General features: G+C 41.3%; 1 protein-coding gene across 1 annotated transcript in view; it reads left to right on the forward strand.

Annotated features, from left to right (window-relative positions):
• Positions 1 to 9,215: 9,215 nt before the first annotated feature.
• The window catches only part of LOC137287805 (uncharacterized), a 31,979-nt gene continuing 20,740 nt past the window's right edge, over positions 9,216 to 20,454 (forward strand). Inside the window, exon 1 of the mRNA XM_067820193.1 lies at positions 9,216 to 9,248. Coding sequence (XP_067676294.1) covers positions 9,216 to 9,248 — 33 coding nt within the window. The remainder of the gene's footprint in view (positions 9,249 to 20,454) is intronic.

Raw genomic sequence — 20,454 nt, forward strand, 5'->3', positions numbered from 1 at the left:
AGGAAAATAAGGCTCTGAGTGAATTATGCATAATGTGTTCTCGTGATTCAGATATTGTACTTTGTTTATTTTAATATTTGTTTACTTTTACAACTGCCACCAGTTTTCTCTTCCTTTGCTATGTTTGTACGCTAGCTTGTATACCTGAGATGCATTAACTCTTGAAACAGTTTACTTTAATTTTCCTCCCTTCATTTAATATCTCATGTACCTTTACTGTGCAGCAGAAGGGATATGCGCTTCAGTTGTATGTTTTGTACATTGTATGTATTCAGTCGTATGTATTGTGCATATTTCTTTCTGCACATTTCCATACTTTGGGGCTCTGAAATGTGCTTCGTTTCCCATGGAAATTCCATGTTCCGTCAGACGCTGGTATTACTGCTGTATGAGTACATCTCGCACAACGATGGAAAGGACTGAGCCTCATGCTTTCAATCACTAGTTTCGGTATGCGTTTTGCATTGAGAATATATATACAAATCTGTACAACAATGACCAGTATTACTGGATAGGCGAGATATCAAGGTCATATTAATACGAAATATACCGAATGTAGTGACATAGGTAGATAGATAGATAGATAGATAGATAGATAGATAGATAGATAGATGCCACTTGTGCACTATAAGGCTGTGTTTATCGTACATGGGGTTGGGGATTGAAAGGGATTTGTGTGTTTGAATTAATGACTCGGTCGTTAGCCAAATATTGTTTACGTAAAATTTCAAATGTTTACAGGTACATGCTTCATTTGTCAGCATTCCACCGATTCAATGAGGGCCTCCATATAACGGACAGCGAACCAAAAAACCCCGTGACTAGTATTAAGTGCAATGACATAGAACGCGTGACTATCGACGCGATCACTCTATTTTACGGAGATAATTATAAACTGTGAGTTAACGTTCGTACAGCGCTGCATTTAAGCAAATAGCATTTTATTTGCCAGTTATCGACCTGACACGACTAAGCATTATTGAATATATTCCTCCCATGTCTGACTCACAGAAGAAAACCAGTCTGGACGTGCAAAGAGCAAAGGCATGCATTTTATTTGTGTGACAATTATGATTCATCGATCGGATAAGATCGCTCAAACAAATCAATGAAAAACATTTGTTCCCTGTTTCGGTGCAAGGAGCTGAACTCAGATAAAGTTCCATGAATGTGAATCTTACAAACAGAATTTTACTCGCTCACACCTTAGTATAGGCTGATAACACATTTGAAAAAAAAAACCCTGAAAATTGATTTCTTGCCAACACAGAGGCGGTTTATCACTACCATTTCTGAAAGGTTCAGAAATCATTATAAACCACCGCAGATTTCAAGCTTTTAATCGTTGTCTCAGATTTCGTGAAATTTAATTATGTTCACAGCCTCAACATCACTTGTTTAGCTAATGGTGTCATTATTTAAACATATTTCTAGTTTCGAGTTTAGTTCGAGTTAAGTTTAGTTCTATGCCGCTGTCAGCAATGTTACAGCAATATCACAACGGAGGAGACCAGAAATGGGCACAATGGAGTGAGTGAGTGAGTTGAGTTTTACGCCACACTCAGCAATATTACAGCTATATGGCGGCGGTCTGTAAATAATCGAGTCTGGACCAGACAATCCAGTGATCAACAACATGAGCATCGATCTGCGCAATTGGGAACCGATGACATGCGTCAACCAAGTCAGCGAGCCTGACCACCCGATCCCGTTAGTCGCCTCTTACGACAAGCTGAGTCGCTGGGGAATGGAACCCCGCTGAATGAAGAGTGTGGTGTGAAGATCGAACGCCTTAACCACTAGGCTACCTCATCGCCCCGTTCGATTTAGACCCCTTCTAGTGTTGAAAGTTGAAATGTGTGCAACCCATTTCTGGAGACCCTCGACGTGGCTTTACTTACCCTCCTGCTAAAAGATTCTACATTCTACATAGCAAATATAATCCATAAAGGCGAACACTACTTTGTGGACGAGCACTGCTTTTCCTGTCACGATGACAAATACGTTACTTTAATTATATTTATCGCATTTCGACTAATTGATCTCCACTTTCGGCTCCGACCCGTGAAGCTCCGGGTCTTCAACAACCCACAAAAGACGACTGTGTTTGTGCCATCAGTCGTCATATTCATGGAAAGTTGCAAACGCAGTGGAATATCCTCATGGGTACACCCCTTCAGTGACCCATGGTTATCGTAACAGGCGACTAACGAGATCGGGTGGTCAGGCTGCTGGCTTGGTTGACACGTCACGTCACGCTCTCCAACTGCGCAGAGCGATGCTCATAATATTGATCACTGGACTGTCTGGTCCAGACTCGATTATTTACTGACTGCCGCCATATAGCCGAAATGTCGCTGAGTGTGGCGTAAAACTAAACTCACTTATTTATGGCTCTGACATTCGTTTTGGGAGGCCACAGAGATGTCTGATGGGAACCTATAAAATACTGACCTAATTGCTGCTGATAGTTGACCTGATAGTGGCAACTGCAACACCGTGAGTGAGTGAGTGAACCGTACAACAAAGACGGGCTTCACACATAGTTCCCATAAAGAGAATCGAACCCGGATCTTTCTATTTTACATCAAGGTACAGTTGGTACACCGACGACCTATTCCACGGGAGAGTCTGGTAGCCTGGTGGTTAAAGCGTTCGCTCGTCACACCGTAAGTCCAGGTTCGAGTCCTCACATGGACCCACTCACCCAACCCACCCATCCCCATCCCTCTTTCCTCACAACCAATCTCACTTTTGAAAATTACTTAGACCACATTGAATATTCGAACCCACTGACCCCCAACCCCCTTTCATCCGGCCATGTAGCACTATAGTCTATACTTAGCAATAACTGAGTCTCCGTTGTGGTCCGACAATAAGACCACGATCGACCACGAAATAAGCCATTGAACAATGAGACATGCTGTAGGCAAATGGTGTATATGACAAAAGCAACACCTAAACCAGTAAGTCTGTATTCAATATTTTCGGCGGACACAGTTAACTGTCTGCCAACATACCCCTATTTGTATCACACTCGCGATAAGCGCATAAATTAATATTGAGTGCATACAATTACTATAAAAAGGACGTTTGTATTACAGCGATTTCGACGTCTGAGACCTTCGACGTCCTATAGGGTAACCCCCAAATCGTCACTGAATCACGTACCATACATGTCATGTGTTGTCGTTCTTTAATATAGAATACATGTCCCGTTTGGGCAGATACGAGACCGTCGGACGTGCAAACCCATGAGGTCGCCTCGAGAATAGCATATTGGAAATCTATTACCCGTATATAGCCGCGTGAAGGTCGATTTTATTGGTTGTTTGTCTTCCGTTGCCACGTGGCTGGTTTCCAGTGGAACTATCCCGCACGGGAGTTATGAATCTGCAGCGTCCGTATCTGACCGCTTGTGGGATCTGCTGATAAGAGATCTGTCCACACGATGGAGTCTTTGCGTCCTGACACTGTTTTGAAGAAATGATCCACTTTCATCTCAATCCCGTGAGGTGTTGTGAAGGCGGAAGCTCTTTTGGTGTGTTGCATCACTAATCGTGAATGGATTTGAACATAATGTTACGAGTTCAGACTGTCAAGCTGTTGCGCGCCTTGTCTTCAACGAACAGAAGTATCTGTATATGATGGGCGTTGATGGAGTTTCGTGAGCATATATGAGTGATACTGTAACGCCCTTGGAATACATCCTCTGTTGACTCAACAGATATAGATGTAGCGATGGGTGCAGAGAGATAGAAAACTGCTGAAAATGAAAGTGCTCTTTTGTTGTGCACATGTATGCCTTGCCCATTGTGCTTAATAGGCCCCTTCGGTACATCTGCATTCAGAATGTTGTTATCAACAGAACTGTCCTCAGTCAGGCGAGACGAATGACATTCTTAAGTAATTTCTGTTCAAGACCGGACCACGTCAGTCGCTCTCATGCATGGGGTCGTGACAAATTGCGTCCCCTTGACATTCCCGGAACCAGTGATCGTTCGAATCTCAGATTTGCCCAGAATGTGTTTCTAGGTTTAACAGCGGTATGCGAGTGGATAAGGGGTTAACTCTTTGCTGAACGCTTTCCTTTTCCAACTGCTCCCTTCTGTCTGACGCAGTCTCTACATAACAAAGTCCGCCGCCATGAGATACGAAACAGTGCCAAGCAATATAATCCAGCCATCCTCCCTACAACGTACAACACTAAACCCAACTGGGACACAGCTATGTCCAGATATCTCCATCAGGTAGACCTAGTGGATCGGTAATCATTGAATCCCATTGTTCCAGCTCTCAGCAGCACGCAGGTTCGATCTGGCTAAACAGAGCATGACGAGCCTTTACAGTTATCATGGCAACAGCGAAGACGGGTTGGAATGTTATCACTGGTTACTGTTGCAGTTTGCTGCGTTCAGCAGACCATCGATCGACACCTTGACCATTGCTATGCAGTTGTACCAGTAGCAAGTCAGCAAGGACTTGACTGACCACTCGTTTAGCTTTCGATGTAACCAGGCCTGCAATTGGGGAATCGGTATCCCATAGCGTGGACATTTCCTCAGTTATATTGTAAACAATAGATCCAATTGTTATACTGTCTCTCAATAACAGTTTAATAATAAAGTTTCAGATGTTTATGAATTTCTTTTGTCACGATATGGCTGAAGTATTACCGATGTGACATGAATACTAACTCACTCAATCAAGAATAATAAAGAATGTTTTATGAACATCGCCCAAGGTGATTAAAATTCTTATGGAAAAATCGTTACCGCAGCAACGTACAACACAGTATATTAAACGGTTTGAATACACTCTTTTCCTTTCATTGATTTCAGTTTTGTAAGAAAATCCGTTCTTTCGTATTTAAGAAATTCGATAATGTTTAAGTTTATACAGTGAGACTAAACAGGAAGTTTGAAAGAGACTAACCTGTTTAAGAAATGGGTACGCGTCAGTATTTGGTTTCTTTGTTTGGGGATTCATTGCGATGGATTTTAATTTATTCATATACAAATTACGGTATCCTTGCTACCACTGTTAGCAAACATGGTGAATGTTCACCGGGTTTTTTACCGTTACTTGCAAAGTATAGCCGTCGCTTATGCATACATAACAACTGACCCGACCTATTTCATTACTGATGTTTAAATATCGACCCATGACACCTTAGTTCATGGTATGTATGTATCAAACAATGTCAACGGGGAGACTGGTCGATATTTGATGACCGATATATTTCAATATAGATTTTATGTGTCAACAATTTGTCTTAATTCAGATTTAAGGACTATATCGGAATATTTCATCCAAATACTATAACACGATGGCGTTAGATCGTTTAATCACTGCTGACTTAAATATTCTTTACTGTCATCAAAGGTTGCCGCAAATAGAAATGGATCCCCAGTAATTGGATCTTATAAAAGCATTCCCTGTTATTGATTTTCCGCTTAGTTTAGAATCCGTCTTCTTTGTATCTTCTCGTTAAAGATTTTAAGCCTTCCCTGCTCATTCATCCACAAGAAGGACGCTCCAATACACACCACGAACCAACATATATGTACATCGACTTCTTACCCATTAGGTGATTGAATTTAGTTTTACGCCGCACTTAGCAATATTCCACCTGTAAATAATCGAGTCTGGGTCAGACAATCCAGTTATCAACAACACGAGCATCGATCTACGCAACTGGGATATGATGACATGATTGTGTCAACCAAATTAGCGAGCCTGACCACCCGATCCCATTAGTCATCTGTTAGATAAGCATGGGGTACTTGAAAGGGCGTGCCTATAAGGTTATTCCGTTGTTTTTGCAATATTCTGTGAACATGACGATTGATGGCACAAGGAAGGGCTATACACACCATACCCATGCAGGGAATCGAACATTGGTCTTCGGTGCGACAAGCGAAGGCTTTAACAACCATGTTTCCAGCTTCCAAGTGCGCTGTCAGCGTCATCCTACCTGATGTATGAGTAAATTAGACTTAGTTTGATCTTGTATACACTGTATCGGCAAACCCGAGTATTATAGGTAATAGGCCAACGCTTTCAGTGCTCTATACTCTTCTAACCCTTTGGCTATTATGGTTCTACGGTGGTTTGTGGTGTTAGAAACAGTCGAACAATATTGCCACACTGAACATCCATATTGCACGTCTATGAGAGGACTCCAACCTGGACGTTTGGTGTGACGGGCGAACATTTAAACCACCAGGCTGTCAGAGTGCCCTGCTTAAAAGGTCGTCGGTGTACCTAGTGTACCTTGATGTGAAATAGAAAGACCCGGGTTCAATATCCTTCGTGGTTACACTGTATGGGGCCTGTTTCTGTTGTCCGGCGCTAGAATATTGCCAAATAAATAAATCACACCCACTCACTCACTCAACCACTCACTCACACACTCACCCACTCAACCACTCACTCACTCACTCAACCACTCACTCACTCAACCACTCACTCACTCAACCACTCACTCACTCAACCACTCACTCCCAAACACACCCACTCACTCACAACACACACGACATATTGGTCCTTACACACAAAACTAGGTGGCCGAAATATCCACCAGTCATCCCGAAGCTGACCAGTGGTTGCACTGGCACTTCAGATTAATTGCGTCTCGTATAAAGGTCCATCAACGTGCGATAGTACCTGTGTGTCGGCGTATTTCACGTACAATGATACGACGTTATCCATTGTAAATATTGGAGTTCAGGGCGGTCACGCAGAAAGGTCACATTAAACCAGATCACCTGGGTCTGTTGACTAGTCTCTGTGCACCCACAATGTGACCTCAACCTGTTTCCATGACAATATTCAAATTCGTTAATTGGTTCCACCAAATCATAGTTCATGGTAACTAATAGAACAGCAAAAGAAAGGAAAGAGTCGATCAAAATGAATTCTACTAAAAGAAAGCGATCGTGTTTGTATGTTCATGTCTCCTGCCTAAAAACTTGACAAAAAATAGAGTTGCGTTTCTTTTGCTGTCTAGTATATTATAACCCGAAAGTGAAAGATCTTTTTGACAATGTTAAGACATGGCGTGCTAATGAAGGTTCATACATTGCTATATAACCGGTTTGACAAATCGGTGCTGACGGATTACCTAATATTTACCTAACGACTGAGTAACAATGAATCTGAGATGAGAGAGTTATCATTTCCAAATTCGGTTAAATATATCTTTAAAAGGTGGGCGAAAGATATCTTAAAAGATGGACGTAGAGAACTTAATTAATATTGTATGGACAGTATGAAATGAACGCGCGAGCGTGTCTGTCTTTCTCATAACTATGTAGAACTTGTACTGTTAGTTTCTGAGACAAAATAATCATGAAATTTCTTTTACTTTTCAAGACAGACATAAACTAATACTATCAGCAAATGTAAACAAAGTTATTTTGTAAACGAAACTTAATGAAAATATTAGTCTCATTTTCATGTTGCATGTGTTTTCGGTCAGTGCAACACGGGCATCCATGTCAGGAGTATGTGAGCGAGTTTAGTTTTACGCCGCTTTTAGGAATATTCCAGCAATATCATGGCGGGGACACCGGAAACTGACTCGTGTCGAGCGAACGTCTTAACCACTAGCCTACCACACTGCCCTTCCCATGTTAGGAAGAGAGCATACAGTAATATTTGTTTTTGTTGAGCTTCTTTTAACTGAATCTCGACCAATCATGACGGTTGCCAGTATCTATGGATTTTCTTCACAGAAGTGATTGAATGAGAATAATTTTACGTTTATGGAAATGACGAATCCAGATTGTTACAGGAGTACCAGCGATGTGTTGAACACATTGTACCATGCTGGGGACTGAACTCGGACGTACGGCTTGACAACCGAAAACAACCATCCATGTGGATAACTGAATCTGGGTTTAACACACTGGGACTAGCACAATAACAGTGAAGATGTGTTGAAACGTAGGCATCACATGTACAGTATCCGAATTTACTTTGCCGTTGAATGCCATGTAGCAGTATTCAGCCAGACGCACGTCCTTTCTTCCAAAAGAAAGCCTTTAAGAAGACAAAAGCAAGCACACACACACACACACACACACACAGAGAGAGAGAGAGAGAGAGAGAGAGAGAGAGAGATAGAGATAGAGAGAGAGACAGAGAGAAAGAGAGAGAGAAACAAACAAACAAACAGAAACAAACAAAAAACAAAAAAAGACATACACCAAAAACATCCATAAAAACAAAAAAAAAGAAGGAAAAATCCACATCCTGTCAATTATAAAAAAAACCCAGACAAGTAAAAACATCAACAAAGAAGAAAGACAAAAAACTTAACAAATCACATATTCAAAGAAAAATACAAAGTAATACATTGATAAGCAGGTCTACATCAAATAAAACGAGAAAAAGAAATATATAAGACATACGAAGCGTGAAAGGAAGAAACGAATGGATGAATGAGTTGAAATTATTAAACGAGACGAAATTCTGTGTGGGTGTAGAAAATGGCTCAATTTCAACTGAGATCAGGCCTTATATAAGCCACCTTGAATACATGCTCACTCGAAACAGCAATATCTTGCTATTTTCGGCGCAAGTTAACTCGAGATAACGCCAAGAATACAAGATGCCCTTTGTCGACAGCATATAGAATCGCAGTATTTCTTCATTTAATGTGCTTTCGCGTTTCATCCACCGGCACTACGTAAAGGTCATCGTCATTCTTTAAGGCATCCACATTCAGCCGCCACCAGTTTACTGTATATCGTTTAATTTTCTAGCGTTTTAATGGCGGCAACACAAACCGACGTACAAAACAAAGAACGCGCATGGTGGGCGAGTGAGTGTGGCTTTATGCTGCCTCTAACAATATTCCAGCAATATCACAGCAATATCACAGCATCATCACAGCAACATCACGGCTGGGGGCACCAGAAATGGGCCTCACAAGCTGCATCCATGTAGGAAATCGAACCCAGATCTTCGACGTGACGAGCGGAACACTTTAACCACTAAGCTATCCAACCGCCCTTGACCAAGCTGTAACCATGGCTGATCAGTTTTGAAACCTGAATTACTACCTGACAACTGTATGGTTGTTTTGTACAACGAGCACATCTGCTGCTGATTGTCACGGTTTGTCTGTGGTATTCACAATATCTAGTACCACATAACGTGAAATATGTTTCGTCCAATTTTCCCATGTTATAATGCATCAAATGGACATGGCAGCAAAGAGCATCTTTGAGAAGCAATGGGTCAGTCATAGCTGTGTTCCAAGGTTGTTTAGTTTTCCATTGTTTCTTAGATCCCGCGGGATCTTGCGGGACCGTGTCATAAATGGTTGGGACTGTTAGTGTGACTGGACGTGCAATTGTCTTGAGCTGAGACAAGGTTGCCGTTTCACATCTCAGTGTCAAGAAATCGTCAGAAATGTCATAACTTTCTTTAAACAATTAGCTACAGATAACTTAATGTTCGGGCTTTAGGCAGCTTGCAGCAGGAGTGAATCGGATTCTTAAAGTAACTGACTTTATGTTGTAAAGTTAATAAACCAAACTAGATAGCTTGTGACTGTAAAAACAATTCAATAAACACATGAAATGATTGGGTTTTGGAAGGGGGGGTGGGGTGTTCAGAAGAGTTCAGAAGAGTTTCTTATTCACCTCATAGTGAATATAGGGGTTGAAAACAAGATCCCGACTCAACCCTTTTCAGTGGCAGTTGAAAGAAGTCTGGCTCATATTCGCCAAGCAGACTTACCATAGACTCAATTTTAGTCTCTGATATGAACATAAATTATTTTACAGGGAAAAAATAGTTTCTAAATTATGTGGATAAGATATGATTAAAAGGAGCCTCGAGACTTTTTTTCCCTTTTACAGAGACTGTGGTAGTATAGATCGGTCACTTATATTCTAGACTTGCATGGGCTGCTTTTGGTATAGATGTATTTGTTTCAGGGTCTGTATGACAGACCAGCTAGTTCTCCTCAAACATTCTAGGTTAGCTCGTAAAGTCTCCATGTATACAAGCGCCGGAGACACGCCCAAACGGCGGGGGCGCTTACCATTATGGTGAAACATGTGTTTATAAGATATGTATGGAATTCCAGGAGGGACATTTTTTTGTCGCATTGTCGCGTTGACGCCTTTTTTAACAACATAGAAACTGTGAGAGTACGATGCTGCAAAGGGACCACACAATATTTATTGATTGATTGATTGATTGATTGATTGATTGATTGATTGATTGATTTATTTATTTATTTATTTATTTATTTATTTATTTATTTATTTATTTATTTATTTATTTATTTATTTATTTATTTATTTATTTATTTATTTATTTATATCAATATTCCAGCAATATGACGGCGGGGGACACAAGGAAATGGGCTTCACACATGGTACCCATGTGGAGAATCGAACCCGTGTCTTCTGAGTGACGAGCGAACGCTTTAACCTCTAAGCTACCCCAGTACCCCTTGTTTATGGGTGAGAATAAAGTTTGTCCCTTTCTAGGATACCGTACGTATCTTATGGCCACAGGAATAAACAATTCATTTCACCAAAGAGCGGCAAATGGTGAAAATGTCGCACAGTCTGTTTGTCTTTTTTAAGAAAACATTTACATTTTCACATTTTTTCTTACTTTTGTGAGGGTGATAGAGCTAAGATGATATAGACATATCAGTGCTCCTACTGGGATTCCACGGAGAATCAGCGCTTACAGTGAGTGTTTGAATATGGCTTTACAAAGCAGTATATTAAGGGCGCTTTCAGAAATATTGCGGCAATATCACTACTGAAAATGGTTTCACACATTGTGCCCATGTAGGGAATCAAACCCGGGTTTTCGGCTTGTGAAGCCAGCAAGCAGTTGCTGATATATTGCTAAAAGAGCTCACTGACTGACTGACTGACTGACTCACTCACGTTTAAGCTTCCTATGTCTCAGCACCTTTGCATGTCTCTGTGTGCCATTGGCATTTCTTTTGATAATAAATACATGAGTGTGTATAGTACTTAATTCTACCCAAATGTTATAAGCAAGTCTATAGATAAGCGGGATGTCCTCGACACCTGTCGTTTATTTGGACAGGGTTATCTTGTTATCTATACATAGCATAAAAAATATGCCTTTTAAACTAAGTTTTTATTCCTTTAGAGACATGAGTATTTGAACGTTTGGTCGAGTGTGCCGACTGATAGGGAGATATGCTGACACGCACGTCTCATAGCTTATTATTACGTGCCATATGTCAGTGACAGCTCTTTATATACTGATTTGAAAGTCGGGACATGTTTCTATAGAGCGAATTTGTCTCTTTCAGTATACCATTTAAATATTCCAACACACTGAATAGCATTCTTCAAACTATGCCCTTCCAAAGTACGGAGACGGTATCTCGGTAACCGAGCAATTGTCTTGAGAGCTGGTGGTATGTTGTTTCATTGAGGATTCACTTTTATCCTGCATGGGGCGGGGCATGTAATATCTTGTCATGGCAGTGCATCCAGCCGCATGCTATGTCTGTAGGCTCCCACTGTAAACCACACACACACACGCACGCACGCACGCACGCAAGCATGCACGCACATACGTAAGAGCACACGAGGGAAACTATTTATCTTATCTTGACCCCGTTTCAGTGGGTCGATAGGAAATATTACAAGAAAATCGCTTTTATTTAGTTGTATTTTGTTATTTAATTTCTGCTCAGAATTCTTTGCTCGGAGCATTGTCTCCACCTTATAAAACATTTAGCATCTTCTATCCGCTACATCACAAACGGAAGGGAACTGCAAATAGAAAAGATTCCGTAACTGTTAAACTTCAGTAAAGTGTATGCCCCACATTTGTACTGATCTAAGGTCATGGATCATATTACCAATTGAAAGTAAATGACCGTAAAATATGCTAAGCAAACTTTATTTTGAAAAGGGCAACAAAATCAATGTGCATTGAATAAACTCGAAGACCCAAGTACACCCTTAAATCAGACGGCAGATTAAGTATGGAAAACCAATTTATCTGATTCAGTTCATGTTTCGACTGATTCTTTCCTTGCATGCAAAGCTATTCTGAGCTACGTTTTTCAAGTCTTGTCTTATCTCTATTGTACACAAAGATTGAAGGCTGCGAAGGGATCAAGACACTGCTTAATGCTTTTCACTAAATGACCCGAAGTTTTGCCGGTAATTACTTTTTCTGGACCTTTCGGTCTCCATGGAAACAATTATTAACAAAACGTCTTCGAAATTGAGATGGACTTTTATGAACGAGGTAATTCAGTGGTGTATCTCCGCTGTCAACTCTTTTTTTTATCTTTTTACTTTTATTTATCTAAAAAGAAAAGCGTATTTATTTAAATAACAGTAAACGGAAGAGGATTGGCCTGTTTATAGAACATCAGTGGCTCTGGTTGTAGGTGTCATCGCGTTTACGGTTGATACGGGACTGGCAATGTTTCAGCCACGTTATGTTTTGTTGTTTTGTTTTCTTGTACTCCCCGCACAAAAGAAGTACAAGTGAAGATCCGGGGAACAATTGTCTGGTCTGGTTGACACATGACATCGTATTCCGGTGGCGTGGGTCGCTGCTCGTGATGTTGATCACTGGATTGTTTGGCCCAGACTCGATTATTCGCTGTCATGCAGCTGGAATATCGCTGATTTCGAATGAGCGATAACCAAACAAAAGCACATACAGAATTCCAGCCATATGACAGCAGAAATAAACGACCCTGGACCGGACAAACCAGTGACTGACACATTGAGCACCGTTCCATTTTATCGGGGTGCGGAGACGGTCACCAAGCCTGGTCACCCCATCAATAAGTATTTTATGCATTCAAAACTATCCTAGTTATCGATCATGTTTCGTATAAAGAAGACATTTAAAAGCTAATTCTATCAGACCAATATGCCGTTGATGCGCCCTAGCTTGACACAGAGTTTTTGTGTATACTGATGATTAAATAAACTTCTTTATCCTTCTCATGGAAATTTAATTAACGTTTTCTTTTCTTTTCTTTTTTGTTTTTGTGTTTCGTTTGTTTTTGTTTTTTGTTGCTTTTTTGTTCTTTTTGGCTTTTTTCCTTGTTTTTTTTTCTTTTGTTTTTCTTTAAAAAAAAAAAGAAACCAAAGCAATCCAGAACCACGTATTTTTGGAAATCTTTATGCGCGAGTTGCAAGTAAATTGTTTCTGACATCAAATAACAATTTGTGATTTAAATCAGACAAAAAAAAGTTATGACATGAAACAACCAAAGCGTTTGTAATGTACCAGACGTCACAAACAAGTTATTTCCGGAAGAAAAAGGGAACAAAAATCAATGAACACTCGCCGAATATCGATTAGTCTAGCTGACCCGAGAGCGTATCTTATTTCAAAAGCATCCGGGAAGCAGATAGTCAATCACGCGATAAAAAGTCGCGAGAATTTATCGTAACGTTGACACACACACTGTAAATTTTGAAATAAACCCTATCACTACGATCAAAACTTTCATCTACGCTTTAAACGGAACAATATCGATCCGTATTCACTGTCCAATACACTTCACAGTTTATGCCTCCCCGGAAACAATAACACTGGTCTATAAAAGCGGCGCCCGTAAAGAGACCGGCGATTGATTTGAGATGTCCGCACACTTTCTGGAGACGTGAAGGCAATAACAGTATATCAGCTTTCAGCACTCGTGGACCACGTACACTTACTCATGTCCACTAACTGCGAACAGAACCAGACCAAATTAGAGAATCCTCTCTTTCCACACACCCACGTGTAATAACAACTACTGTTGATATATAGCAACATGTTATCAGAAGTAGAGCTCTTGTCAGGTGAATTTTGTTGCATAATGATCAGTACAGTATATCCTTCATACTTAGTGAACAAGTGTGATAAATGTAATGATATCTATTAGACTTAAAGTTGCAATGATGCAGTCGTTATCTTCTGTGTTGACTTGTAATGAAGTTATGTATACGTGTAAAGGTGCAATAATGTTAACTATACATGTGTATCGCTGCCGTGAAATTTCCTATTCGACTTGAAGAAGCATACTTACAAGAATACACCACACGTACGTTATCTTAGTCATCCTTTATTGAAACTAACAGTGTATTGTTTATGGGTAGTGGTGCAATGAAGTCAACTATGTGTGTAGAGGTGCAATGAAGTCAACTATTTGTGTTGTGGTTCAATGAAGTCAGCTATTTGTGTAGTGGCGCAATGAAGTCAACTATTTGTGTAGTGGTGCAATGAAGTCAACTATTTGTGTAGTGGTGCAATGAAGTCAACAATTTGTGTAGTGGTGCAATGAAGTCAACTATTTGTGTATTGGTGCAATGAAGTTTACTACTTGTGTATTGGTGCAGTGAAATCTACTTCTTGTGTATTGGTGCTATGAAGTCAACTATTTGTGAATTCGTGTAGCGTGGCAATGACGTCAGCTATTAGAGCAGAGATTTGCATGAGGCACAACAACCTCCAACTCCTGTAACTCCGCCAGACACACCAACGACGTCGGGTGTCCCTGCGTGCTGCCCCTGTCGCTATTGATCACCCAGCTATTGCGTAACACACTCCTAGAACCTGGTCTGTGTTTGGGAATCGCGTCACAGAGACAACAGACTGTAGGATGTCAGTTGGAATCTGCAGAATCTAGATGGTCATCAGATGACATGCTATCCTTGCCTTTGATCTGTATATATGTTCATGTCGCACAAAACGTGCGTCTCTCAACCACTGAGAGAAGTATAGTCGTCCACCAGTTCAATGACACGACCATTTACAAACTAGCCCATTGATCCGGTTAGTCGTTCACTTGCTCGTAGACCCAAGGGTCGGTCACCCCAGAATAACACGACTATTCTCGTTCAGTCCTCATTGACCCGACTATTCTTTCTCTTGCCCATTGCCACGACTGGTCGATCTGTCGCCTATGACACGGCTAGTATTCACTTGTTCATTGACCGACCTAGTCGTTCTCTCCCCATTGACCCGACAAGTCTTTCACTGTCCAATTGATCCGAACAGTCGTTTATTAGCCTGACTAGTTCACTCACCTATTGAACCGACAAGTCTTTCACTCGCCAAATGACCCGACTAGTCGTTCACTAGCCAACTGGTCCGACTACATCACTCACCCATTGACACGACTAGTCATTCAGTCACTCACTGACTCTACAAGTCAGCTAATTCACCCTACTATCTCTAGCTACGTCCCATCACCCGACTAGTCACTCTTCAACCTGTTAGCCCGACTAGTCGCCAACTCTTCAACCGGCTAGTCACTACCCACTGTCACGAAACAATCGGGCGTTCATAATTTACTCACTCACCCCCTCCTCACTGCTCCATCAGTTCTGAGGAGAATTTGACACAAAATCACCCAACATTTTGATGAAGCATCGTGCTCCTGCTCTAATCGTTGTTTAATTCAGGATTTGTTATCGATCAAAAGCATTGGCGAAGCAGTTGAACGCCGTACACGTCGACCTAGCTCAGTTCATTCTACTCTGTCATGTTTGAGCAAACAAAAAATCGTGGCGAAAAAAATGGCCTTTGACAAACAGTGAAAGGACAAGATTTATAGTTAGAAGATATCCATTCCATTCTAAGTCGAACAGAAAACAAACACCAACAGACTTGTTTTCGAGGACTTTTCGAAAGACTGAGTGAATATAACTTTACGCCGCGTTTACTAATTTTCCAGTACTACCGGCGGCGAACAACCTTCACGAGAAAAACACTTTGCATGACGTGGGAAATCCAACTCAGTTTGAGGCGTGACAAGCGAACACCGTAACCACTTGGCTTGGCTACCTCAATGCGCCCCGTGGTATTGAATCTATAACCCCAGATTATATTTTGCAGAAATATTGATAAAATAGCTTACTCACTCACTCACTCACTCACTCACTCACTCACTCACTCACTCACTCACTCACTCACTCGGTTTCTGGTTGATATACATTGTACCTGTAACCAACTAGAACTAATCTTGTCTTCAGTAATCCATGCGTAAAAGGCAACTATATATTGGATCAGGTGGTCAGGTTCGCTGACTTGGTTGACACATGTCATCATATCCCATTTGTGCAGATCGATACTCATAATGTCAATCACTGGATGTTCCGGCCCAGACTCGAATATTTGCAGACTGTCGCCATATGGCTGGAGTGCCGTTGTAAACAACAAACAGTAGTTAATTAATTAGCCATATGAAGGTGGGTTTAGAGGTCACATGGGGATCGGATGGTTGCGAAGTGTGCCAGAATCGGTAATCATCAACCTTGGCACGCTGCTCATTGTGTTAGCGACGTATAAGCGCTTCCTGTCAAATGAACTCCTTTCCGCGACGGTCACCTGGATGCGCCCAAACACATGCAGACGTGGACAGTGCTGTATTGGTATTGATATCTGGAGCTTGAAACAATTTTCGGCCTTACATATACTCCTAAAAAAGTAGAGGAACTTCATTTTTTTAATTACGATGAAAAATATTTACGAGATTTATCGGAGTCAATCAATGTTGATATGATAATATTGAATGTTGTGAGAGTGTCTTTGCACTTCCTTACAACCATAGTTATTTAGAATGTTGTCGCTTTTGAAAGATGACTGCTGTATGGCATGTAATTTGCCTGTGTACAATTTTCATTTCATGCGTTGTGTTTAGGGGTGGTAATACAGGGAAATGTTGGTGCGTTCATAAGTTGACAACGTTTACACTTCCTATCGAAACTGAAAGTTCAGGTTCCTCTACTAGTTTTGAAAAATATATTAAAATTTACACCGTGACTACATTCCCGCGGAACGGTGAGAACAACACCTTTGGCTTTATGCACAGTACGTGTAAGCTTAATTCCATTGATGGTCGTGGTCAAGCCCCTTAAAGTCTTGTTGTGTTTTCATCCTCGAGAAAGCGGGTGTGGGATAGCCTGGCGGTTAAAGCGTTCACTCGTCGCGACGAAGACGCGGGTTCGATTCCCCACATGCGCACAATACGTGAAGCCCATTTCCGTTATCCCACGTCATGGTATTGCTGGAATATTGCCAAAATCGGCGTTAACCTAAACTCACTCACTCGAGGCTTTATGTCAAAGCTGATAAATTAGTCTGACAACTTGCTTTCGTGACCGCTGTTTATGAGACATGTGGATGTATTCGAACACAGGAATGTGTTTCATTCCGGAATGTTTTCATCGACGGAATGTCTATCCCTTGCAGGAAGGGGCGGTGGGGTGGTCTTTTGGCTAAAGCGTTCGCTCGTCACTCCGAACACCTGGGTTCAATTCCCTATATATGTGTACAAATGTGTGAAGAGCATTATCGCTAAAAGCGGCGTAAAAGCAAATTCACTCACATTTGCAGGAAAAGTAGGACACTGACTTGAGTTTAACGTTACTGTTAACGAGATACGATTTACATTACCATATCGGTGTTGGCGGACTGGGATAAAATTTCTGTCGCATTTGCAATATTGCATCATGCGATGCATAAGGTAGGAAACCACGCGTCATGCATGTTTGAAGTTTCACATTTTGGTGAAACCTGCTTTAACAAGTGTAGAGGAAACGAACCAGGAATTAGACGCGAAGCGAATCAGGAATCGATATGCTGGTCAGGGAACCAGAACCTAAAATAGGGAAAATTTTGGTGCAGTTCCCTGGCGACAGAATGGGATATAATTTTTCAAAACCAGGAATGATTTAACTTTGATTTAAAGCCAGTTGTCATCAGCTACCGAATGAACGAACAGTCTCTTCTTCGTCCAATTTTGGTTTGACTTGGATTCCGTGACCTTTGGTCGACTTTTTATCAGCCACCCAGGGTACACAACTGTTGACATGATGCTTAACCAATCTAAATATGGAAATGTCGGTCTGCCACAAACATGTTGAGCGTGTGAAGATCAGACGGTGCTCGTAGTCCAACTATTTATGGCTGGTAGTAAAACTCTGAACTCGTTCTCGAGTTTTCCATCAATAGAATTACAAAGGTATGAGCATGCTATCTGTCTATGTATTAATTTACGAGGAGGAGTGTTATAGCTTCCAAAACGGAATATGTTCTCATTGTTCGGTCAATCGCAAAGTACACCGAGGGGCGTGACCTTGCCGAGACTTCGAGCTCCACATTCTACACCCACACCTACCCTTAGTTGACATCGCCCCTTCCAAACACACAGTCCCTTCCCCACTATATATTCACCCCACCCCACTCCCATCTCCACCAGCGTATCTCCCAAACATCCCCATCCCCACAATACGCACCCCAACCCTCAACCCAAATACCGAACATTATAACCTAGTTAAAATGTCGTGGCCATCCAAGCCTTTATCAGTGTATGTAAGAGATTAACATCGCGCCAAATATATTCTTTATATCATTTAATCTATTTACAGCCTGTAGTGATCTTTAATGGATACTTGACCAACTACCAGCATTCGAAATTTACGTCGGTCCTTTTTCTGGGTCCTTTTAATGTCTGCAGTTTTTCAGAGGTAAGAGCAAACGCTGCCACCTACTGGTGTCGCAACCCAGCAACACTACCAGCATAAATAACAGATCACTTCACAAGAAGACATTTTCACGATAAACTTTTCACTCCACTCATTCACTTCTGGCTGTCAATGGGCTTTTAGTATTTACATAAGTAGCACGGAGGAAAATCGGATTTACTGCGCGAAAACGCCCTCTGTCGGCAGTGTGAATATTGGCGATTGATTTCAACCGCGAGTGGTGTACGGCTCGGCGTGGGAAGTGGAGACTGGTTTTACTCCTACTACTGAAAACACTATACAGGCGGAGCTGCGATCCGTCTGCAAACCTCAGCTAAGTGCCTATAGCTGCATATGTGTGTGTGCGTGTGAGTTTGTCAGTTTAGTTTTACGCTGCCTTTGTCAATATACCAGCAATATCACGACGGCGGACATCAGAAATGGCCTTCACACACAGTAACCATGTAGAGAATCGAACCCGTGTTTTCGACGTGACGGACGAACGCTTTAACCACTGGGCTACCTCACCATCCCCCCACCATCGTGTATGCGTGAGTGTCAGTGCGAGAGTTCAATGCTCTGTGTATGCTTTTTGTGTAAATGAGAGCGTGCGTGTCCGGGTTATGTTGATTCCAACCTATTTAAGTTATCTATCCAACCCAAGTGATTTGGTCAAGACCATATTGAATACTTGAGGAGTTAACGTGTTAGCTATATTTGGAAATCATCAGTTACACCCTTTGGTTTCCAGTCCTTGAGAGATCGAGTGCTACAGCCATATCCCGTACCCCATGGTTCAGTCGCTACTGGTTACGAAGTCCAGCACGAGACCAAAAGCCACATAAAACACTATTGAAATAAATAACTGCCATAACTGCCCAGACCACACGAAACCGCTGTCCATCATCGTTATAATGAACAAGCAGTTGTCACCAAGGTGACAAAATCCCACGAGATAACTGATCAAATCAAACTTAAAAAGTAATCAATGTGAAGGTTGTAATTTAGGATGAAGTTAAAAGGCAACAAAAACAGGACAAGTCAGCCTCTTTTGAAGTCAGCTCTGTAGCTGTTCAATCACACAAAAATTATAGCTCACTTTGACCTTGACATGAATGTCATGGGGTATGAAATACGCCAAAAGAAATTTCTTATAAAAAACAAGAGAAGTCTTGAAAGTCCATGGAGAAAATCCAGGGAACTGTTCTTGAGACATCTCGCTGGCAAGCATAACATGCAGGTTAACACCCTGAAATCTTCAAAATGTCGGTGTGACCTTGAAAACAACGTGTAGATCACTAGAATCGACTGAGCCCTGCTCGATGAAGCGTGGTGTGGACGAAAGCTAATCCAGTGAACAGTTCTTAAGAAAGGCGACTAACGGGATCGGGTGGTCAGGCTCGCTGACTTGGTTGACACATATGTCACCGCATCCCAAACGTGTCGATAGATGCTCATGTTGTTGACCACTGGATTAACTGATACAGACAAAGCTGGAAAATTGCTGATTGCTGCATAATACCATAACTCACTCACTCTGGTGTTTATTTATTTATTTATTTACTTACTTACTTACTTACTTACTTACTTACTTACTTACTTACTTACTTACTTACTTACTTACTTATTTATTTATTTATTTATCTATTTATTTATTTATTTATTTATTTATTTATTTATTTATTTATTTATGGAGCGGAGGGGGACAACCAGGTCGATTACACTGAGATGGTGTACCTGTGGAATTAATGCAATCAATAACCGCATCGATAAACATTATGCAGGTTCTCTTGACGGGGTGGTATTTTAACGTCTTCAGACTAAACTTTGTGCGACTACCATGAATGCTAAACTCTTCATCAAACATGACAACCACCTCACTAAATATATGTTCCTGCGTATGTACATGCTGTTGTGATAGTGTTAATCTAGCTGTCAACCAGGA

Source organism: Haliotis asinina, chromosome 6 (genome assembly GCF_037392515.1).
Source record: "Haliotis asinina isolate JCU_RB_2024 chromosome 6, JCU_Hal_asi_v2, whole genome shotgun sequence".
NCBI lineage: Eukaryota > Metazoa > Mollusca > Gastropoda > Lepetellida > Haliotidae > Haliotis > Haliotis asinina.